The sequence below is a fragment of the Coloeus monedula genome, assembly GCF_965178545.1.
Source record: "Coloeus monedula genome assembly, chromosome: 6".
In the NCBI taxonomy this organism is placed as follows: Eukaryota; Metazoa; Chordata; class Aves; order Passeriformes; family Corvidae; genus Coloeus; species Coloeus monedula.
In genome coordinates this window covers 26,520,995-26,544,790 of record NC_138786.1, presented here as the reverse complement: position 1 = coordinate 26,544,790, position 23,796 = coordinate 26,520,995, and the positions used below count along the sequence as shown (strand labels likewise).

The 23,796-nt window shown below is 38.1% G+C and overlaps 1 protein-coding gene across 3 annotated transcripts in view; it reads left to right on the top strand.

Moving 5' to 3' along the window:
• Positions 1-23,796, top strand: part of INO80 (INO80 complex ATPase subunit) — a 64,700-nt gene that overhangs the window by 15,680 nt on the left and 25,224 nt on the right. For all 3 annotated transcript variants that reach the window (XM_082283975.1, XM_082283976.1, XM_082283974.1), the window contains exons 9-26: positions 112-165; positions 1,624-1,827; positions 3,102-3,297; positions 3,487-3,554; positions 3,864-4,073; positions 4,664-4,744; positions 5,881-5,976; positions 8,557-8,616; positions 9,207-9,349; positions 10,435-10,519; positions 11,017-11,134; positions 11,517-11,602; positions 12,567-12,734; positions 13,181-13,314; positions 14,116-14,183; positions 15,297-15,390; positions 16,524-16,701; positions 22,064-22,204. In XM_082283975.1, coding sequence (XP_082140101.1) covers positions 112-165; positions 1,624-1,827; positions 3,102-3,297; positions 3,487-3,554; positions 3,864-4,073; positions 4,664-4,744; positions 5,881-5,976; positions 8,557-8,616; positions 9,207-9,349; positions 10,435-10,519; positions 11,017-11,134; positions 11,517-11,602; positions 12,567-12,734; positions 13,181-13,314; positions 14,116-14,183; positions 15,297-15,390; positions 16,524-16,701; positions 22,064-22,204 — 2,184 coding nt within the window. The remainder of the gene's footprint in view (positions 1-111; positions 166-1,623; positions 1,828-3,101; positions 3,298-3,486; positions 3,555-3,863; positions 4,074-4,663; positions 4,745-5,880; positions 5,977-8,556; positions 8,617-9,206; positions 9,350-10,434; positions 10,520-11,016; positions 11,135-11,516; positions 11,603-12,566; positions 12,735-13,180; positions 13,315-14,115; positions 14,184-15,296; positions 15,391-16,523; positions 16,702-22,063; positions 22,205-23,796) is intronic.

Here is a 23,796-nt window from a genome sequence, read left to right as displayed (position 1 = left end):
TGTGCATGGCTGAAGTTGACACATGTACCTATTGAGGACTAGATAGTGATCTTTTAAAATACTGTGAAACCATTACCCTTTAACTCATTTACAAATGGTGTTCTTTTACAGGCATACAAACAGAAAGCTTCAGCCCGCAACCTCTTCCTTACCAACAGCAAAAAGGTAGGTGGTGTTTAGTTTCATATTGTTACTTGTACTGCATATAATAAGCAAACTGTAACCTCTTTATGTTTCTTCTGTTTCTTACAATACTGACTATACTAGCAGGGCAGTGTAGAAGAAAGCATTGTATACAAGTAATTGTCATTTATTATAGGGCTTTTAATTTTTTAGATGTGTCGTTTTGTCTTGTTTCATAAGCAACAGATGAAACAAGCAACATGAGTTCTCTTCATGAGAGCTTTCTGGCTTTTGAAAGATTTAGTTTGTAAGTTTTAAATTTACTGATCTTTCATACTGTACATTACTGGCTTTGGTGCACTTTGACTTTTGAGCTGCCCATCTATTCACTATCTAAAGCTTGCTGGCTTTAAGCATTCTGGTTGAAATCAAAGGGGCTCTTGGAATATTAAGTGCTTTAATTTAGATAAATATATAGAGGACCTGAGATTAAAAATAAAGCAGTTTTTGGCTTAAATAGTTGCAAAAGCGGTCCATCTTCTCATCTTCTTCTCTGAGAAGTGGCATTGTTTGTACCTAGAAAACATTGCTTACAAATACTTGGTAATAGTTTTCTGAGCATTCTTCAAGTGTTATGCTCAAGTGTCTGATTCGTTCCTATGGCTAATTATGAAAAGGTAATCAAGTATATGACTGTGAATTGTTAGAGACAAGGTGATGTGGGAAATTTCCTGTTCTGTGTATATATTATTGAGAGAGGGAGCATTTTCTTTGTAAGGGATGCAGAAAATGGGACTTGCTGGTGTATGTTTAAGAAACTTGGTTGTAGGACTTACAGATTTTAAAATACCGCTTTTTTTTCCCCTTCATTTTATCATTTGAAATCTGTGTTAGAATTGTTGATGTGCAAATTTTAGTGGAGGAAAATAATCTGTCACAAACAACAAAAAAACCCAGCAATTTTTACCGTTATGACAATGACATCAATTTATTTATACTAGAACAAAAATTACGTTGTCTTTTTTTTTTTGTGAAATGGTAGCAAGACTGTAGAATGCTCCCTCACTTTTCTTTGTATTAATGTGAACAGCATTGTGTCCCACCAATACTGCTATTGCAGGATTAAGTATGTTCTTATTGAAAAGTGAGAAAAATAACTCCGGAAAAGTGTCAAAAATTAGGTGAGTCAGAGCTGTAGGCAAGACTTGAATTTTGTTCTTCTGAGTCCCTTTCAAGGACCTATCCTTCAGATGAGTCTTTTAAGTATTATGCCATGCTGAAACTGCCTTCAGGTTTTGTCTTCTCCATCATCTCAGAATTTTTTTGGGAGATCATATTCTCTCACGCCATTTCAGAAGCATTGCTGCTGAGTAAAGTATCACAGTTTTTTCTCTTTTGAAGGATCAGACTTGGTTGTAATTAAATCCTGGTAAGTTTATTGCTGGCTTTCTTTACAACCTGCCCATTTTACCACTGTTCCCAAATCTTATTCCTGTCTAGCTTGCCCACCAGTGCATGAGGGAGGTACGTAGAGCTGCTATCCAAGCCCAGAAAAACTGTAAGGAAACTCTACCACGAGCACGTCGTCTCACCAAGGAGATGCTTCTCTATTGGAAAAAGTATGAAAAGGTGGAAAAAGAGCATCGGAAACGTGCTGAGAAGGAGGCTCTGGAGCAACGCAAGCTGGATGAGGAGATGAGAGAGGTATAGCAAAAATAACAGATTGCTGATAATTAATCTGCTGAGGAGACACAGAAGTGACTAGATAATTTGAGTTTCTAAATCCAAGCCATGAAATTCAGTTATTTGTTCTGTTTCAGTGCTATTCCACATATTTCTTCTGCCATCTTCTTTTTCTTTACATAATTCTTCTAATGTTAGCAAGAGGTAATTAAAAAAACACCTTCAAACTGCTTAAATTCTTTATAATGGAGTGAAATTGAGGAAGGAATTAGAGAAGCAGTGCATGTCTCACAGACATACACAGCTCAATGCTGGTAAGGGCCAATGTTTTGTGATGGTTTGTTCATCTTTCTGGATCCAGAAGGGAAGACACTTTTTCATTGGCATTGAATTTTTTTCTGGTCCTTTTTTTCCACTGCTGTAAACTGATACTGCCATTTATGTATGGGTCACAGAATTTTTCTGTGCTTGCTTTTTTGTTGGCCAACTGACAACTTCCTGAACTCCATTACAGAGTAAAAGGGATTGAATTTATGAAAGTTTCCTTGTGAAAGCTCTCTAGTAAATCTGTGGTTGTTGCTTTATATGGGTATCCCTTATATGAGGAAAGAATGAATCTTTAGAATGCCTTATATTTAGTTTTATGCTTAAATTATGCTTGTATTTATTGTGTTCCTCTTATTCTTGCAAATTCATAAGCATTTTGTGAAGTTTTCTGCTCACTTAGATTAATAGACAAATTTTAACTGTTGCATTTTTTGCCAGAGCCTAAGGGTGAACAGAGCTTCTGCAATGTCTTGCTGAATGCTGAGTGATGATAATATCTCAACTGTAGTACCTATTGATGTATTTCATGTGTACTACCATAATTCCCTTTACTAATAAGTAACAGAATGTGGGAGTCAGGTTGCCATGAGAGCATTTCTTAACTGCTGAGTTCTTGTACTATAAAGCGCTAAAATCCTGCTATTTATTGTTGATATTTTAGTTCTTCAGTGTAAACAAAACATTTGAATTTTCTTTTATTATGGTTTTTTGTCATGATTACTGAATTTAAAAGAATTTTTTATTTACAACAATTTTATATTTTAATATAGATATTTATGGAGGTGGTCAGTGTTCTTATGTGCAACTAGTAATGTAGCACTTAGCACAGTGGTGTGTTTAATATAATCTAGATAGATTAGTTGTTGATACATTATTAGATGAATTTCTTTTGTTTAATTATATTTTAAACATTGAACTGTTGTCCTGTCTTTTTTTCCCTTTCATCTGTTTTCGGTAAATGCTCTTAGGCTAAGAGACAGCAGCGAAAACTTAACTTCCTGATTACACAAACTGAATTATATGCCCATTTTATGAGTCGTAAACGAGATATTGGACATGATGGGATACAGGAGGAAATCCTGCGCAAACTGGAGGACAGCTCTACCCAAAGGCAGATCGATATTGGTGGAGGAGTAGTGGTCAACATCACCCAAGAAGATTATGGTAAGTGATTCATTTATAGTCCTTTCCTTGCACTCTTTTGAAATTTACTGTACTGTGTTACGGTGCAAACTTAACAATTTTAAGCACAACATCCTTCTCTGCAAGAAGGACTACTGCAAATACTGCGATTTATCTGCGTGTTTGGGTGGTTACTGCTGCAGAGCTCTAACATGGGTGTGGTATTTTCAGATAGCAACTATTACAAGGCCCAAGCTCTGAAGAATGCTGAGGATGCTTACCAGATTCATCAGGCCCGGGTATGTATTTTTTGGATCCATGAAGTAGAAGAGAAAGCAAAGTAATTGGCAGAGGCCAAAGTACCAGGATCTTTCATAGCAGCCAAGTCAAATAGATTAATCCTGGGGGCCAGATTTGAATTTAATTCATTTTGTGCTAAACAAGTAGAAAACCAGAGTATAAAGATTGGGCTATAGGAACAGGCTCATTTTCTCATGGTTTCTGGTGAGTATTGTGTCTTAATGTGAGTTGTAAAGCCTTTTGCTTTACAGTTTCTTGATAAGGTAATGTATTCACCATCTTATGCATACCTTCCTCTTCCTGTTTAGACCAGATCATTTGATGAAGATGCAAAGGAGAGCCGGGCAGCTGCTCTACGGGCTGCTAACAAGTCTGGTACTGGATTTGGAGAGAGTTACAGTTTGGCAAACCCATCTATTCGAGCAGGAGAAGACATTCCACAGCCTACCATTTTCAATGGAAAACTGAAAGGTTATCAACTGAAAGGCATGAATTGGCTGGCCAACCTATATGAGCAGGTATGTTAGTACATCTTGCAAATTTTAAAACTTCTGGGATTATTTATGTCAGTAGAGTAACGTTGGCCAAAAGAATGTACTGTTTTTAAAAATAGACTGTTTATAGTTGATCTTTAATGTATTTGGAAGAAAGGAAAATACTAGGTAGGCCACATGCCAGTGTTCTTGATTATTTAGGACATAACAGCTTTGAATGGGGCATTGAGTTCAGTATTCTTTGTGTGGTTTGTACAACTGTTCATCACTTAGATCATACATGGAGGAGACTTTTGCTGTTTGGAATTGCGTACTGTTTCAGGCTTGGGTCAGCTGGTAAACTGCAGGCAGTCTTGTCCTTATGAGTGTGCCCAGGTCACTATGGGATCATGAAGTGCAGAGAGGCTTAGGGGAGGAATTGGACTGAGGGATGAAAGAAATACAGTTGAGACCAATTACCTCTCAGTAGCAGATGTAAGAGATGATAAAGTTTCGGAGTGTCAGAGTTGTTACAGTGGGGCTGTTCCCCCTAAATCTAGTGGCAGCTGTTCTGCCAGTCCTTTGTGGATTAAAAAGTAGTAAAGTGAAGGTGTTCATTTATGGATCTTTTGCAGGGCATCAATGGAATCCTGGCAGATGAAATGGGTCTGGGTAAAACAGTACAAAGTATTGCTCTCCTTGCACATCTGGCTGAGGTAGGTGGATTATAGCTTGTTCCTGGGTAGTCTGCTCGATAGAAGATGCATACTTTTCACATGTTGGAAATGAATTTTGGATTACAAAGCTTAAATGTCTTAAAAAGTGTTTTATACATTGTTTTCAAGTGAGCCATTGAAATAGTTGTAAATATGTGTGTATGTCTGTACTTCAGAGTTTTCATTTATTCAGAGGGTAATATCTTCTCACTTGCACTGAATATAAAAGCCTCAGGAGAGAACAAGTTGTACACTTGATGGTTCACTGAGTTTTATATATCAAAGGGCTCAAATTCTGAGCTTCATGACAATTAGCATTAATTTCCATATTTCAGTGGGATTTTTTAGGAAGCATAGTGATTCTTCTGTGCCAGGGCAGACAAACAAAACAAAGTAAGCAACAGGAACTTGCTTCTTCATGCAGAAATATGTACATTTATTTCAAAAAAATAAAGGTTGGTTGCAATCAAGTCAGTTGCCCTAGGTAGGACATATCAATGAAGGGATACTAGAAGCAAAATTAGCTGCACTGGTGACCAAGTGACAATTGTGTGCATTTCTTTATGTTCCTGGTAGTGTTGGCCAAAATACTGTAAAGGTATGCAGAGCTGAAGGCTCTTAAGCTCATCTCTGTGGAAGGAATAAGAAGATAAGCTTGTCTCCCTGTGATACTGCACCTTGAAGTTTTTGGAAGGTTACACACAGCTTTATTTTTCCTGCCTCTCCCTTATGAGGGCAAGCTTGTAACTGCTAATATATTAATGGATCAGCTCAGTTGTTCACCAGAGGGTATTGTAATGTGTGATGTGGCAGAGCAAAGCTTTTCAATGCCATCCGAAGTTCTTTTCCTTATGAATATGACAGGGGCTGTTTGTAACGTGAAGGTGGCCACTCTCAGAAACAAAGGAATTTGTTCTGGGAACAACTTCACTGTTATGAAATAAGTCTTGGTTAAACATTAGATCTGCTCTGATTTTGTATCACCCTGCTGTGCTGGGAGAGTTTTGCTAGGTTGCATACAGTTCCCTCTTGTGTAGCCACTGTCATTCAGTAGATGTAAAGCCCTATCAAACCATCTCTATATCAGTTCCGTTCAATTATTTTTTTTAATTTAATTTTTTATGTGTTTTTTCCAGAGGGAGAATATCTGGGGACCTTTTTTAATAATTTCACCTGCCTCTACACTGAACAACTGGCACCAGGAGTTTGCCAGATTTGTACCTAAATTTAAGGTAATAAACGTGTCCAAGGAAGTTCTTTCTGTTTTCTCAAGAGCAAACCATTTTGTTCTCCTGAGTTCTGTGTCACATCTGGGTGCTTACTGACCTTGGAATATGAAACTCTCTAATGAGCCTGTTTCTGATATTTTTTTCCATCATCCTGTTTTTTTCTGGAGTGTTCAGTTATCTAGGGCTTAAAAATATTCTTACTTTAATCACATGGTTTTCATTTTGCATCAGCTTAAAGGCACCTTCTCAGTAAGGAATTGTAGTAGGTCAGCTAGTGGATGTATAATTTTAACATATGGGTCTGGCAGCAGAACCAGGAATTACATACCAAGTTTTATATAATGTCTTTAGGGTTAGAGCTGTGTTTTCAGTCATTCATATGAATTTGAGTCAGATAAAGATTGTATGTGAACAAACTCTAAACAGGTAAGAGGGAGGCAAAATGTAGTTGTTACAGAAAAACAGAACAACCATGGACATACAAGTTAATAACAAAAAGGAGAGAAATGAAGCACAAATAGATAAGAACAAAAAGATTAGAAGAAAACAAATTGAGTTTTTCAGGTATATTGTGAATGTGAAAACATAGTAAATAGAAATAGTAAATAGTAAATTAGAAAGCAAGGAACTACCAGTTACTGAAAAACAAGCTGCTTACCTGTCTCCCACTGGAAAACGTTGAAGTGTTGCAAAGGAAAATTTGAAAATAAATGTGTACTGCTAAAACAGTGCTGGAATTCCAGAATTCAAGATAGACAAAAGTGTCAGAAGTTGCAGTTACACCTGCGAAGAGGAACAGATCACAGTTTAAGTATTTGGGTTGTTAACATAGTAACCTTTGATATGAAGAAGTCTTGGTTGGGTTCTTTTTAAACATCAGATTTTCCTTTTTACAGGAAACAGTAGAAGACGCCTAGTTATGAGCAACCAGTATACCAGTAACATCAGGCTAATTGTTTGAATGTCTTGGCTACTTAAATAAGTGCAGGAAAAAAACCTTGAAAGTATTACTATAGGTGATATTTGATTTTTTGATCTGGGGCAGGGCAGTGTTAAAGGAGTTAGCTTTTACCAAATAGAGAGATCCCTCATGAGACTTCTGTTGGTTGAGGGTGTGTATAGTTTGAGGTATCTGCATGAGGAGAAGTTGTGCTAGAGCACAGTTCAGTACTGGATTATTCAAGTGACTTATATTTTGGAATAAAATGGCATTATTGAGCCTTTGAAGCAACTAACGAAGAAATACAAACACTTCTGTTATTGAGGAGGTACTCAGAAAAAAAAACCCAAAACAACCTAAAAATAATCCGTTCATGTATTTTCATAGCCCAAAATAATAGGGGCTCTTGATTAGAAAACTTGAGAGCTGTTGGACATTCTGTATACTTTCTCTCACTTCCTTTGATCAATTCATTATATAGAATAGGCAAGCAACTGTTTATGCTTTCTCCTTCTCAGGAATGAAATACAGAAAATGTTTGAAAAATGCAGTCAGGATGCTTGTGAAAAGATAGTTTTCTCTTTTTTGACTTAAACCCCAAACTGTTTATATCATTGTATAGCTGTTCTTTCGCATGCTGATCTTATTGCATGCCAATGTTCACCTCATTCATGGAACAAAACATGTTTTAAAAAGAAATTCTCTAAACTTACTGTCACATGTTTACAACTTCAATCAATCTTCTTCAACCAGTTTTTTTTTTCTGCCTCTAATCAAACAGAAGTGTGCAGACAGTTTTGCTTGTAGTAAATCACAGTGAATTTATGTCCATGGCAGAATATGTAAACTAAAAGACAAATCACTTCTCGATCCATCTGGTTTTTTTGCAAGCATCCTTATTTTAGAACAGTAGGAAGAATATTCGATTAAAGGCTTTTGGAACCTGTCAGTTGAAGCTGTAGGACTTTTTACCGCCTCAGAAAGCAGCATTCTTCCTCCCTCCCAGACCTCCCAGTGTTAGCTGACTGTAGTCCTTCCATCAGGCAGGAGATGGCAGTACAATGTTATTAACCAGTGGCAGGAGTCGATGCTCTGCAGAGGTCTGAGTAACAGGACCCATGACATTTTGAACGGTAGATAGTTTAACAGATTTCTCTGGCAGTAGTGCTTGCTTTTAAAATTCTTATATTAAATATATCCAGGCCAGACATTTTAACTTCATCTCAGGTTTTTGGGGTCAGTTCTGAAATACAAAATACGGGGTTGTTAAACAGGACAACAAGCCCTCTAGTCCTCTAAGTTTAACTGTAGCAGTTAAGTGCAGACCTCTTTCTTACATAAGCGAAGTATAATTTTTAACTTTTAGAAAAGCCTAACTAGAAGGTATAACATGCTAATGGGCATTTGTAGATTCTCAGCATAGCTTGATCAGGCCACAAGTTGCTTGATACATTTTCCTGGAATGCTCTGTTTCAAAGTATTTTTAAATGCTTTCTGGTTTTTCTGTGTGGTGAAAAAGATGATTTCCCTTTTTGTTGTTTTGGAGAAAGAGATATGTTGCTTTTTAGACTACAGATGATGAAATTTTAGAGCTGGTGTCTTTATTTGAAAATAATGTCTTTCTATTTATTTTACTGTTGCAGGTGCTACCTTATTGGGGAAATCCTCATGATAGAAAGGTGATCAGGAAGTTCTGGAGTCAGGTAATACCAGCATGAACGTGTGCTTTGGCCATCTTTCTCTGTGCTGGGTAAACCAAAACCTGTTGTTACACGTCACCAAACTAAACGATGTGTGGATGCAGAGTTTTTTCATCCCTGTAGTAGCATTTTCATTAAGATAATGAGATGGAAGACTTCTCTTGTGCCGAACAGCAATACCATACAGGACAATTCAATGCAGTGTGGAGCTGAGATGAAGGAACTAGAGCTCTGTAAATGAAGCAGGAAGTTTTGGTGTCAAGGACTGTTTATTCTGTTTGAGTAACCTAACTCAGGGTGCCATAATCCAGAATCCCTGCAGGCCTGTCAGATTGTTCCTGATTTAACAATAGCATTTTGTAGGGTTCAGTACCTGGGTCTTGTCTTGCATGTTAAGAAGCGTCTGAAATTGTTCAAGGGCTGAAGTCCAGGTCCACTAGTTGAGTAACTGTGATACAATTAATTTAGAAAGTCAGCTGAGGAAAGTGTAGTAGTAATGAGAAGATTGTAAAACAGAATTCTGAAATGACAGTGAACTCTTGACCATGTATTCACATTGTGTGGGGCATTTGTTTCTCCTTTTGTGGTTACAGAAGACATTGTATACTCAGGATGCTCCTTTCCATGTGGTAATCACCAGTTACCAGCTGGTAGTGCAGGATGTGAAGTATTTCCAGCGAGTGAAGTGGCAGTATATGGTGCTGGATGAAGCACAAGCACTCAAGAGTAGCTCCAGGTAATAAACTAACTGGAAAAAAAGTCTTCTCTCTGCATCAGCCTCTTGGAGGAATATCAAGAAAGCATCAAGAGGAAATAAACTTACAGAAGTTAAGATTGACACACATAAGATCCCTTAAGTACCTAACCTAGTTAAATATCTATATAACTCTCTGACACTGGATTGATTCATTAGGATTTTGCATTTAGATTTTCCAGATATGTAAAATGTAATTAAAAAATAGCTGTGGAGCAGAAACTTTGTATAGAGTACAGGAGAGTTAAACAAAACACTGAAACGCTGTTCACTTTCCCTCCTGACTACTCACAAAATTCCACCTGGTGAATGGTCTGTAGTCTTTAGCTTATATTGCTTATATTGGCTCCATTAAATGCCGTGTTTTGATTCCTTGTTCAGTGTCACTTCCAGACGTGAATGAAGGTCAGAACCCCATGAGTACTGTTGGCTGCAATAAAGCCCAATCTGTGTCATGAGACTCTATGCCAGAAAATTTTCTGTTTGTTTTCAAGTAATGGATTTGTCCGTCTTTACTTTAGCAATTGCTTTCCCATAACCTTTGTCCAAGTTGCCACTGTACACAGTAAGTTGAGGACTGCTTTAGATGTAGGCTCCTTCTGACTGAAGTTTGTCTCTTCAGCATTCTTGGGAAACCACCCCTCTGAGAGGATTTTAATGAATAGCTCAGCACTCCTGCCACAGTAGCCTATACATTTCCTCTTGTAAAGTCTGAAAAATACATGACATTCTGATTCAAAATAACTGTTTCTTTTGCAAAGTTAATTATTCTGGTAATGAGATTTTATTAGTAAGCATTTGTTTTAAAAATAAGTAAAAAGGTACTTAGAAAAATAAAATAAATTATGCTTCTTTTTTCTTCTTTTTTTTTTTTTTAATTGGAAAAAGGCTGCTTTTTCCTGTAGTTGTCTTTTGAAAGAATGGGGAACAGCTGTAATAGTTTTGTCCAGTGACTTCCAAAGCTCATTTGGGAAACTCAGTGAAAGCAATTGGTCTTAAAATACCTTATGCTTCATATCATTCTACAGTTTTCTCTAGAAATGATTTTTCCTGCTTTTATTCATCAGTGTTCGTTGGAAAATCCTACTGCAGTTCCAGTGTCGAAACAGATTGTTGTTGACTGGGACCCCAATCCAGAACACGATGGCTGAGGTACTTGGAAGCTCACAAGAGTGGATTTTTTTTTATAACAAGAATACATACTATATATATGTGAACAGTTGAGAAACTTGTTGTATTTGTGTGGTTGTGGGATCCTGCTTGTAGCAAACCACTGGCAAACAAACATAAGATCAGCTCTGGGAGGGAAAAATATGGAAACTTGCTACGCATTCAAATAAAACTAAAACTAAAGATATTTGAAGTAATACTTAGATTACAGGATGAAAGCTAATTGTAGTGACTTTTCCTTTTGTTGGCTGAAGTAATTGTGCTGTGTTTCTTACTGCTTTGTAATGGGGTTTTGTTAAGTTGATATTTGTGGCATTTTTTGGGGAGGTGGGAAGAGAATGCAGCTGGGGTTTTTTTTTAATTTTGCCATGTCTCATGTTCTAGTAAAGCGATTTTGAGCTGCAAGGATTTGGAATCCCCAATTACCTTGTCCGCAGTAGGATGACTTGATGATCCAGTGTTTTCTCCTTTCCTTTTAGCTGTGGGCCCTGCTGCATTTTATCATGCCAACACTGTTTGATTCCCATGAGGAGTTCAATGAGTGGTTTTCTAAGGACATAGAGAGCCATGCAGAGAACAAATCTGCCATTGACGAGAGTGAGTGCAGTGTGTAACTGCTGTCATTTTTATATTAAGAATCTGTTTCCTTTTCAAACTAACAATGGCTAACTTTCTATGAGATATGGCATCTAAAGCAGAAGATGCATAATGGGATTGGAACATTATTGGGTTGTTGTTGATAGTTCATGTTAAATTTTGTGTTTCTCACTGTAGTATTGCATGTGTAATGAATAGAAAAACAGCGTAGCACAGCACTCATTTAAAAAAAAATCAACAGAGAAGTATCAACTCTATGCTGTAAGAAGTCACATGGGGGGAAATGGCTGAGCAGTAAGGGACTGCATTTGTGGTAAAACACCATATAATTTTCTTCCTTAATGAAGTAATTGTTCTTTCTTGCCCCTTCCCTTTATTTCAGACCAGCTATCCCGCTTGCACATGATCCTGAAGCCTTTCATGTTGAGAAGAATCAAGAAGGATGTGGAAAATGAACTGTCAGATAAGGTGAGAAAAAGGATTTCTCTGGAATGAGTATTACAGCTGTATTGTCATGGCTCTGTTCTCTTATCTGGTTTTTGCTAACTTGTTTGTCAGTCTGCATACCTGGAATTTCACTGTAGGCTTTTCTTGGACCTTTGCTTTCTTACACCACATCCCAGCAATGTCATTAGATTTGAATGTAACTGAAGAACCCCTAATTAACAAATTTCTTTTCTAGGGAAAGCATTTTGTTACCAGTTAAAAATGGAATCATTAACTTGACAGAAGTATCACTAATGGCAGTGAAGGAGATTGATACGGCAATGACTGGGTGATAAACATTTCCAGTTGTCTTTGTGAAGGATTTGGCATGGGTTTAGGAATTTTTTTTTGCTTGCCTGTACAGAGTGAGAAATACACAGTGGCAACATCATGTTCTTCTCTCTTATCAGTCTCTTAACTTCACACAGATGTTAGCAATACTAGATGATCTTGTTGCCAACAGTCCCCAGGTTTTGGCACCATTGGCTGAGAGACATCTGGTTTGTTCTGATGTGCTTATTAATTTCAGTGGACTTCCCACAGCTACTGTTGTTGTGCGATGCACCCGTCGCTGTTGTTGGCTGCTGACACTCCTTATCGCTGCTCTAAGTGGGGAACTGTAGGATGGTAGAATTGAAGTCAGATTTTAAACTGATCAGCTGCAGAGGTGTGATGTTTTCACAGCTTCTTAAGAATCTGTCTGTTTACTTAATTGTGTTCACGTACTTTTAAAGGTCTGTCTCCTATATCATTACCTAAGCTGTCCAAAACCCCCCTATCAGTTAAGTCCTTTCCAAGTTAGATCCTGAGATGCAGATCTGAATGCAACTGCCTATAAATGTATTTTTTGAGAAAGCTTGTGTTTTTCTCAAGGTGTTTCTCTCAGCTTTATGTACATTAATATTTCAGAGATATAAATGGCTAAATCTTCATTATCATTTTGCAGATTGAAATTCTTATGTACTGCCAGCAGACAAGTCGACAGAAGCTCTTGTACCAAGCTCTGAAAAACAAAATCTCTATTGATGACCTCCTGCAGTCATCAATGGGCACTACTCAGCAAGCACAGACCACCACTAGTAGTCTCATGAATCTAGTCATGCAGTTCAGGAAGGTAAGGCTATTTTAAATAATAATTTTTGAGAAGTATAATGATTTGTTAGCACAGAACTAAAATATGGCTTCTAGAAAACACCATATAAAAAAATTTCTGGCATAGGCAAGCAAGCTTGCATGAAGCTCAGTTGTGTTTCGGATGCAGTGTAGCATGGTGTTGGGTGAAGAAGAGCTTTAGCCAAATGGTGCATGCATCTGCTGACTTGTTTGGTTACAAAGGTTGGTTTGGTTGAAGGAAGCCATTCACTTGAGAAGAAGAGGCAATAGCTGTTATGTGAATAGGAAAGGGTATGATGCCATATTCAAATTTGAACTGATACACTAAAATGGCCATGCAATATTAAGCAATACTGAAGTTTTAGTGATCATTGGTCACGGTTGATTTGGGATGTAGGTGCTGCAAGTTGATTCCTCCCAGCTTTTGACATGCTCTCTTCCTTACAGGTGTGCAATCATCCAGAGCTGTTTGAGCGACAGGAAACTTGGTCTCCATTTCACGTCTCCCTAAAGCCATACCAGATTTCCAAGTTCATCTACCGTCATGGGCAGATCAGGGTCTTTAACCACTCACGGGACAGGCAAGCCTATTCCACTTCCTATCCGGTTTAGCTTAAGTATTATTACTTACACTTATTTTATCTTTGTAGGTGCTAATTAAATCCCTTATCTGGTGTATTTAAATGACATTGGCTGAGCAGTCCATTTCCTTTTAGTCATTCATCTGTTAAACATCAGATATAGATGCTCTTTCTTGGGGAAATCCTAATCACAGAATATCCCTTTGATTGAGTAAGAAAGCCAGGAAAAGGAATTTAGAGTTGTTGCTGATGATGTGTGGTAGAATTAAGCTTTAAAAGATTCTTAAAACAAAAAAACCTCACGTGATTTCCCTTCAGTGAGCTTTCACATACAAGGAAGCTATCAGTATCTGTCTGTTGCAACATGGTGGCACATGAGCGTCTGCTAGTGCCTTGACAGCTTTTAATGCTCACCTTGGATGAGGACAATCTCCCCAAGTGCAGTTTGCTGTTTTCTCCAGCCGTAGCAATTCTTGATTAATTTTGTCTGCATTCAGTTATGAAAAGTGCTCAGGGAAGCGATGAGAAAGACATGTATGAAGACTAGGTCAGCTTTTCTAGAGCATATAATGCAGTTCCACAACAATGGTGTGTCTCAGTGTCAAATTCGCAGCAGTGCATGTAGACTGATGACACTTTCCTTCTACTGCCATGCAATTCCACATATTCAGAGTGCAAAAATACTTACAGTGGAGAGTCAATGGCTACTCTGTAGCCATTGCTGCTGATTGTGTGATTGAACATGTTAAGTGTTAACACCTTCTTAGTGACGATGTTTGCTTTTGTTGCTTTCATTTTCAGGTGGTTACGGGTTTTACTTTCGCCATTTGCACCAGACCACATCCAGCAGTCTCTCTTCCATAGGAAGGGTAGGTTTACAGTCCTGGGAAGCAAGCTGGGTTTTAATATGTCCTCTTCAGGGAGAAGGACTGAGAGGCCAGATTAATTAGTTCTCTGAGATAATCTGATCAAAACTTGTTAGAATTTTGTTAGTGTTTATACATGTATTTCCTTTGCTCAGAGAGGAAAGGATGGAAAGCGGCTAGAAGAACAATCTGTGGATAACTTGTTATTTGGTTACTGCTTAATCCCAGTTCAGTATCTTAATTCAGTCTGTCTTGTTTTAACTTGCTTCAAGACATTAGTGCTGCCTTTTTAGTCTAATGTAAATTTTCACAGATTCAATTATAAGAAATCTTGGATTCATTTCAGTACATTATGTGTAGTATCTTAAACTACCAGCTTTCAACTGGAAACTAGATGAGATGCCAGTGACCCAGAATCTATCAATGAGCAAAAACCCCAGAAAAGCTGCTTATATTGACAGATACAATTTATTATAGATGATTGAATATTTTTCCTACAAGAGCTAATTAGATCACTCAGCTACTGGGATGGGAAAAACTTCCGATGTAAAAAGCAAGAGAGGTAGTGGCTGCATTACTGTGCTGAAATCTGTTAGCATGGACCTGTTCAGCTGCTATTGGGGCTATGCAGTGCACATGGGTGGGCCAGCAAGGCTTTTCTCTACCAATTCCTGCATCTCCTTCTAACCCATTTGACTTTCTGGATGAGAGGGAGCATGTGAGACAGGCATCCAGAGGCATGCATGCTCGTGTCGGCTGTCTGGAAGATATGTGTTCGAATTCGCAAATATGCACGCTGCCTATTGATTCTTAATAAGTAGAACAAATGTTCTTACTGTCTGCACTTGGGCCTAAAATATATTTTGTTTTTTTGGTAAGCACTCTTCTCTTGCCCACACTGGAAAATGAGCTGGAATGTGGGGTCAGGCAACAGAGATTCAGATGGAATTTTCAGTATTTCTAAAAGATCTAGGTTAAATTAGAGTCTTCTGTTTACTTGCCTAAATTTGTCATGATCTGTAGAGTGTGTATCCTGAATTTATGAAGTAAGTTTAGTTTTCAGCTGTGAGTGTCTGTGAAATGTGTTGGCCTAACTTCAGTTTTTCTGTGACCTAGGCATCAACGAAGAAAGCTGTTTTTCTTTCCTCCGATTTATTGATGTCTCTCCAGCAGAAATGGCAAACCTTATGAATCAGGGACATTTAGCCAGGTGAGGACAACTTTTTTTTTCCCCTCTTTTAGTAATTACAAGAAAAAGTACAGATGATATCAGATGATACCTGCATTTTCTATGCCTCCTAATATTATAATTTCTCTGTCATTATCTAATACCAGAGCAATGTCTAGAGTGTTCCTCCAAGTATTGGGCACCATTAGGCAATGCAATTTTTATGCCACTGTCACAAGAAATGCTGCATTGCAAAGAATTGACATTGTAAATACACAAGATGGTCAAAGGGCAAAAGGAGAGTTTGCTTAGGGTCATGCTGCAGGTTGCTGGCATTAACAAACTCAAAATCCAGACTTTGGAAGGTCAGTTCAGTGCAATTCTTACCAGTTGCAATTGGGCATACGTTTTAAACACGTGGAATAAGCTTGTGGTGTGGTAGTTGTTCTTCAGTCCTGAGCCATATTGCCTACTTTGCACATGTCTTGTTTTTAATATGGAATGGAATTCTGAGGCGTAGGCTTAGAACTGTGGATTTATAGCATCATGAACTGTATTATCTCGAAAGGAGAGGTGATCGTTTTAAGTTATAGTGTACTCTGTAAAGGACTCTGAGTCAAGTAAGATAGTGACTGTAAGAAATTGGAGATTAAAAGCAAGTCTTTATTAATAAATAGAGATGTTTTGCTTAGGGCTTTTTAAGTGTAATATTCTTTTCTTGTTATGGTTATTTTGAATTACTGCTTCTTGACTGCACTACAGCAACATAATTCAGATTTCTCTTGGTATATCTCAATAGTCTTTATGATAAATTCTGCATTCATTACACAGGTTGTTATGCATAATTTATATGTAGAGCAATTTACAGAGAAGTCAGAGTGCAATTTTAAATAGTAGTGGCTAACTGGGGCTTGGCCTTTTTAGATAAAGTGCTTCGAAGTGTATCTTGATTTAGTCACTTAGATTCAGTTAAGTCACCTCAGAAAAAATAAAAATCAGGGTAATATAATTGGATGATGTCTAGCAAAAATTATTTTCTTTAAGTCAGGACACTGTAAGCCTGATATGCTGAAAAAAACCAAAACATTTCTGTCAAATAGAGTTATGCTGTAAATATACTCAAGCCTTTCTTTCACAAAGCAGTGAATAAATGTTTCTCCTGTGTTTTGTTGCAGATGGTTAGCTCTTTTCCTGTCTCTGAAAGCATCCTACAGGCTCCATCACATGCGCTCCTGGATGGAGACTGAGGAGGACAAAGAGCAGGGATCATGTTTTTTGAGGAACAGGGATTTCTTGCTTGATGTAAATTTCCCACTGTCTTTCCCTAACTTGCACAGCTGCACTTTGCTGCAGGTAAGCAAAATTTCTGTGATCTGGAGACAGTAGCAAATCCTCATGAGTGAGAAATGGTGAAAACCATTCTGTCCTTACAAAACAGGGAAAACAAACTTGGAAACAGGATGATGGTGGTGTCTGCTTTTTTAGATACAGTTAAGAGACTTTAGAGTGCTGACCAGGAAAATAGTTTAACCTCTTTCTCCTTCCTATGTGGCGATACATTTCAAAATTTGCTATAATGAATAAATCAGTTGATTTTAAAATATTACTGCAGCACCAAAAGTAAATACAGGAGCAACAGAACTAGACTCATGATTTGTCAGGGATGGATTCTATATGTAAACTTCAGAATTTCTTAATGTTTTTTGCATGCAACATGCTCATTTTCTGGCTGAAACGACTCTTTTCTTGTCAAATTCAATACATTGTTGCAGCAACTGGGGAAAACGGAGACCAGCCTGACAGTATTTTATAGTTGGTGGACAACCATTTTCAGTGGTGTGTTTCTACTCTGAAATTTGCTTCTGCTGCTTTCTGGTAGACTCCAGATGTATTAAAATTACTGTGTAATGCAAGATCATTTTTGCTAATCTTTTGCCTAGGATATGTGTGAAGATTCTGCCTTTTTATGACTAAATTGCAATTGATTTCCTGAGTTAGATTAAGGCTCCATTGATTCAGTTCACTGGGAAATAAGTTCACAAAAGTGCTAGCGTGGAGTCAGGAAAGCATCTAGGGCAGTTAGCAGATATGCAGTAAAAAAAAACATCTTTTCTGAAACAGTGAGATCCTGCCAAATTTCTCTAGGGAATATTGCTTCTGCTCATGAGTCTGGAAGGGGAAAGGAGATAGCCAGAATTCAATTGAATATTGTGTAGAGGAAGTTGAAATTGAAGACGCATAAGCAGTAGGAAACCAACCTTGGACTTGGTGTCATGTTTTGCAGCGTTAACAGCAAAGCCAACAAAATGAGTCCTCCTAGTTATCAAACAAAGAGCCAGCCAAGTGAATGTGTGTGCCTGTTAACTCTGGCTGTGCTGGTATTTCAATATTCTGTGTTTCTATGTCTAGCTTAATAAAATGTCTATGCTATATGAATTCGCTTTCAGTTAGTTTTTTGGAGATTACAGTCAGCTGTTTCTGTAGTGCCTGCAGTGCTTATCTCTGAGACTATACTGTAGCTCTGTCCTCTTGGTATGGCTGAAGAGAATTTGTGTGGCAGCAAAGAAGATGGAATCAGAAGTGTGCACTTAGAGGAGGTAGCATTCATTTTTACATATGTAGAAAGACATTCTAACTCCTTACATAACCCTTGGTTTGGTGTGTATAAATATCAAAATCATTAAACTTTCTGAAGGACAGAAGATGGATTAAGATTATAGATTTTAAATATAAGATGTGAAATATGCATGTGTAGGTTTTAATATTAGTGATTAAATGTAAAGCATTTGAATAGGCTACAGACCTCCCTATACCACAGCCTGGCAAGATTTAAACATTAATTTGGTTTCTCCAAATAATTTCTGTTCTTTGAGGATGTCATTACTTGTGTCTCGGGGTTCCCAGGGCTGTTGACTGTGTGTAACTAATGACTGTTGCAACTAATACGTTCAATACAGAAAACAACCAGCTGAGGAGCAGAGTTCATCAGTGTGTGCAATACAGTGCATTTGTGATAACCCCTGTAAATCTAAAGGAAGAAAAGCCCTGCAGTTATGACAGATACTTTAGAGCTGTTTTCTAACCTGCCTGTTAGACAAATTACCACCTGAAGTCATTTTAAAATAAGCTGTATTTACAGAATTGTTTGCAGAACTTACATTTAGAATGCCTTAAAAAAAAAGGGGTGGTTAGAGAGTGCAAAACCAAAGGGAGAGTTGAAAACAAACTGCCCTTTACATGCCTGTCTTTTAGCACCACACATTATTGTGAGTGAAAAGAACTAACATTTTCCTTAGCCCAAACTGGAGAAGCTTTCAACGTAGCATTCCCAAGGCTTCCTCTTGGGCTTTGTAAGATAGTAACATGTAGGGAGTGAGGAGGGTGAGAAAAGAGGAAAAAGGAAATGGTATAAATCTGGAAAGGCTTTTCTTAACTGCTCAGATCAGCATTTCCGATGCAAGAGACAAAGTATGAAAATAAGTCAGTAGAAAAAGAAACACATTTGTTTTTAATGGATATTTCTGAAATTGAAGGAACATCTGTCTAAAGATAGTCTAAGTTTCATCATGTAAACACAGAAATCCCTTTCAGTGTGAGGTCTCTTCATTGCCCTTGCTCAACACCTCCACACAATATGTATTAATTTGTATACATTGAATTAAATTAATATGAAATCTGCTCTGTTTACATGAACCCTTCTCTCCTTTCCTTTCCTAATTTTATTTCTATTTAAAAATTTAGGAGCGTTAATGAGCTTAAGATGTGCATATATATTTACATAAATATACACATATTTATGTGCAGCTCTGTTTGCAGTATAGGAGAGCCTCTTTCAAGATTTATTTTGGATTGCATAGTTGTAGTGGATGTGTACATGCTTGTTTTTTAACAGTCTTCCACTTTGGCTTTTGGCTTTGTTGTACTAAGGTATGTGATCCATTTCAGAGCTGTGGCTGTGTTCAGTTCTGTAACCTTACCCAGTCTTTTCCATGTGTGTGGTTGATGGGAAGCTGGTTTCCACTGTCCCTGTTATATCTGGTGACTGCTCCATTCATGAATTCTTAACAGCTGTATATGTCAGAATTCAGAGGGATGTTTCTTATGTGACCTGCTCATAATTTGCACACAGAAGTCTAGCACTCAAAGCGAGGTTAATGCCCAGGTACAAGTATTTTTGTCTTATTTTGGATACCTTCTCGAAGCTTTATTTATGTTTTTTCCTGGGTACTTCAATTGCCCTAAAGTCATCTTTATTAGGTCTTTGATAGATTTTTCCAAAGGAGAATTAAGTAACAAACTTGCATAGGTTTGGAATTACAGTTTGTTAACTTCCTCTTTATCCATTTCTTGTATTCTCACTTTCCAGGAAATAATTACCAAACCCCTCTATTGACCAGGGCCACAATCAGTATGCCAGTGCTTGCTGTCATAAAACTTACTGGAAAGCTCTTGTGACTGCCTGCAATGCTGATTCCTCTTCAGAAAATCAGCTGTACTCACCGTTTGGGGTCCAGGGGTGGGGAAGAGAGGGGCTTTGAGCTAAAGCAGTTGTTCACTGTTCCCCCTCTAACTCTTGCTGTCCTTTCTCTACTCTCAGCTTCTCTACTCTCAGCTGTGGAACACTGGCTCTGCCGATGTGGGTATACCCTGACACATCCTTGTATGAGCCAGGTGCAGAAAACTGTCTTTTCATGGCTGTTGAATTTGTTGTTTGATTAGATGTGTAGCCAGATAGGCTTCTGGAGAGGAGCACAGGAAGTGGCGCAAATACATCATGGGAAAGGACTCACCCTTTTCAGCAGCAGTGTTGGTGCTCTGTTGCCACTATCTCTGGTTCTCAGATGAGTAAGCCAGCAGTTGTATCCATTGTCCACAGGCACGTATTCCCAGCCCTGTGATTCCAACACTGCTGTTTCAGCATGCAGTCTGTTTTACCAGGTGGTGAAGCATGCCACAAAACTCACTTGGAGCGGAGGGGCAGGGGTTTGTTTTCATCTTGATCAGCATCTTAATGAGTACAGACGGCTCATGTTGGCTAGGCCAACAAGAAGGGGCTCTGTGGGGACAGGAGTAAACATGTGAAGCAGTTGTTGCTTAAGCCAGCATTACTGATTAAGAATTGCCAGCTGAGTAAGAGGCTGTTTTTGGGATCACTTCACATTATCCAGTGTGGCCCAAGCTTTGACCTGTGCTTTTTAGCTCTGCTCGGTGTTAGTGAAAGACTACTGTCAGCTCTTTCTGTGCTCACCTTTTATATAATAGAGGAGCAGATGTTCAGTCAGAGTATGAACTTCATTTTAGCCAGCTCCAGCCCATGAGTCTCGCTGGCAGCAGCTGAAAGATGCGCTTACAGGCTAAGGTTGAGTGTGGGTAGTGCTGGCATGTATGTACAGTCAGACTGTTTTCCTTCCTTGTTAGCAGGTTCCAAATGATATGTGCTAGCCATCTGCATCTCGCCCAGTGAATGGAAAAAAAAAGGGCCCAGAATGCATGATCTGCAATAGACTCTTACTGTGGATGTTTTCTAGCATTTCTTGACATACATAGAAAAGCAGCTATCAAGTGTATGACATGTTATACAGGGTGTCTGCTTCTATCATGTACCTGAATGCTTAGCACTTCAAATACTGGGATTTCAGAAAATTGGGAGGGTCTGTTAATTTTGGTGCATTAGGAACTTGGGCAGAACAATACCAAAACTTGAGATCCTGTTTACCCTTTACTTATGCGAACTGCTGGAATTGCCAGGAGGGCATATCCTGTGGTCCTATGGCTGTGAGAGGTATACCTCTTAATGCTTCTAAAATTATTGCCAGTTTCCTACTGTGTGCAGGGTAATGCTCTGTGTACTATGGAAAACAAACATAATAAAGAACTGTTGAGCTCTATGAATATAGAAGAGTCAGAATAAAAGCTAAGTGGCAGAAATGGGTTAGTCTATAAGCAGTTTATTTAAATGTTTGATGGAGATAATTACAATAAAAAGGAGCTATAACTGATGCAAGCAAAGAAAATTAAATTTTTTGTTAGCTTTCTGTGTAGAGTTGAGCATCTTCAAAGAGCTTTCCTTTCTTTAAACTGCACTGTCATCCAAATGTCTCCACTTCTGAGTCAGTATGTTTTTGTGTATCAAAAGGACATTGTGGCAAATTCCAGGTTTTAAACATGCGTTTGTTTGTGCGTATAACCCTCCTAGCACTTTCAAAATCTTCAGGATAAAATTTAGAGCCCTTTTGCACAGGAAAGAAGGAAAAGATTGGAAAAGATGCAAGTCTAAAGATACTAATCCAGCCTGATTTCAATTCTTAATTTTTTTCTCTCTGTGAAATTTAATTTTAATACAGAATAGATAAATGAGTAGCTAGAAAACACCCTGAGGGACAGATCTACTAGAATATTCCTTTACTTCCTTCTTTAGAAAAACTAAGGTCAAAAGGTTCAAAGGCGGAAAAACTTGTTTCTGGTTCCAACCAAGTGTCAAGACAAGTTATTAGTATGATCTATTCTGATTGCAAACATTTCTGGATTTGAATGTTCTGATAATTACACAAAGATTTTTACATACTCACTGCAGAAGATGTGTGGAGTTTTCCTTATTCAAAGAGAAATATGTACGGAATGTGCTTTGTCTGTCTTCCTCATGGGTGGATAGAAGATCTTAGAGGAGTATTTCTTTATAAACATAGTAACTTCTTAATTTTAATTTTGTTTTCAGAACCTTGTGTTCAGCAGCCACTGTAAAGCAGTTACTGGCTATTCAGACCATGTCATATATAGAAGGAGATCAGCTACCTCATGTGTACGATGCTGCCAGGTGACTGAGCTGCCGTCCTTCCTGTGCATAGCCAGTCCACGGGTAAGTCCAAGTAAAGTTGTAAATTATGTATTTTCTATTGTGTTTTAAATCTTGGTAGAACTGTGTCTTAGGAACAGAATGATATATTACTTTCTTTTGGTTGGGTGAAACTGTTGTGAGGATATCCTTTTGCTATGGTATTCAATAGAGGGTTTTTCATAGGGGAAGTGACTGTAATGTGTACTGAGGGGAAGAGGAAAGTTGTAAGATGCACCCAACAGGAGTTGTTCTGAGATTTCACTTTCTCTCCTAATACCTAAAGCAATTATAGAAGAGATTTTAAAGTAAATTATTCAGTGATAAGCCAAGGGAGAAATTTAGATATGATATGAACAGAATGAGGTGGTTGGTTGGTCAGATCTGATGACAAAAGAGGGCTGCGAAGCAGCGCTTTTTGGACAAGGATGTTTGTTTCCTCTCTTATGCTCCAGTAAGGGAATACCAGATTACAGTGTATAAGGATTACTCAAGTTGGCATTTTCTAGGGCTTTTGGATGTTAAGTGCTACTGCATGGGGTTGTCCATCATCTTTTAAATGAATTTTGAAATTATTTTAGTTGAGGTTTCCTGGGCTGGCACAAGAGACCTTCATTATTAGGTCTATGGCTGTTGTGTTCCATATTGTTGGATCTTGACAAACCTGGAAAAAATGAATTTTTATTACCAGACCATCCAGATGTTATGTTCTTTAGTCACTGTTGAAGTTATTGCTGTAAACCTCATCAAATGATGTGCAATTATACTTTTGCATCTGGAGAAGGCTGGATGGCAAGCAGGACCTCACAAATGGAAGCTCATTACGTACCTGCTGCTGCTGAAGCTGAATTTTTCTGTGCCAGCAGCTCTAGGGGCCAGGAATCCAGCTGGACTGCTCAAAGTCACAGGTCACCTCCCAGTTACAATGTACTACCTGGCTGGAGAATAAGAGGTTGTTCTGAGAGCAAGTTGTGAAAACCACCTTCAGATTCCCTTGATTTGTCACTCTTTGTGCTTAAATTTGCATCATGGATGAAGGATATGCTGAATTGCTCCCCTACAGTAGAAAGGGTGGAGAGGGGCTCCTGGTGTTTATTCTAGTGAATAAAAGTTACTTGTTTTGGCTTGGCAGGTATAAAATGATTAAGTGTAGACATGGCTTTTTGTTTCTAGGAGTACAAAGGCTTTAATTTTATGCTTGTTAGAAACTTTTGGCAGGAGTGTAGAAGACCTGAAAGAGCAGAAAGAGCACATACATTCCCAGAAACTATAGCCTTCTGTTGTTGTTTGACCTGTGATGAATTTTGGGAAGTTAATGGAGCAAATGACAGAAATAGGAGCATGTGTTATGTAGCAGCTGGGGCAGGGGGTCATTTTTTTTTCTCTGCAGGCAGTTTTCATGAGTACAGATAGGTCTCAGTTATAAAAAATGTAACTTGGAGGATGGGTCTTGCATTGTCATTAAGATGCTAATTAATTAAATTTTGAGTAATACAGTTTGGTTTAGTTTCAATAGCTCTCTTACACTCTGGAATATTGTGTGAAGTCATTTTGGTCATCTCACAGTGTCTGAAAGGTTAACTTTGCATGGAGAAAAATGCAGGAAGCATCTTACA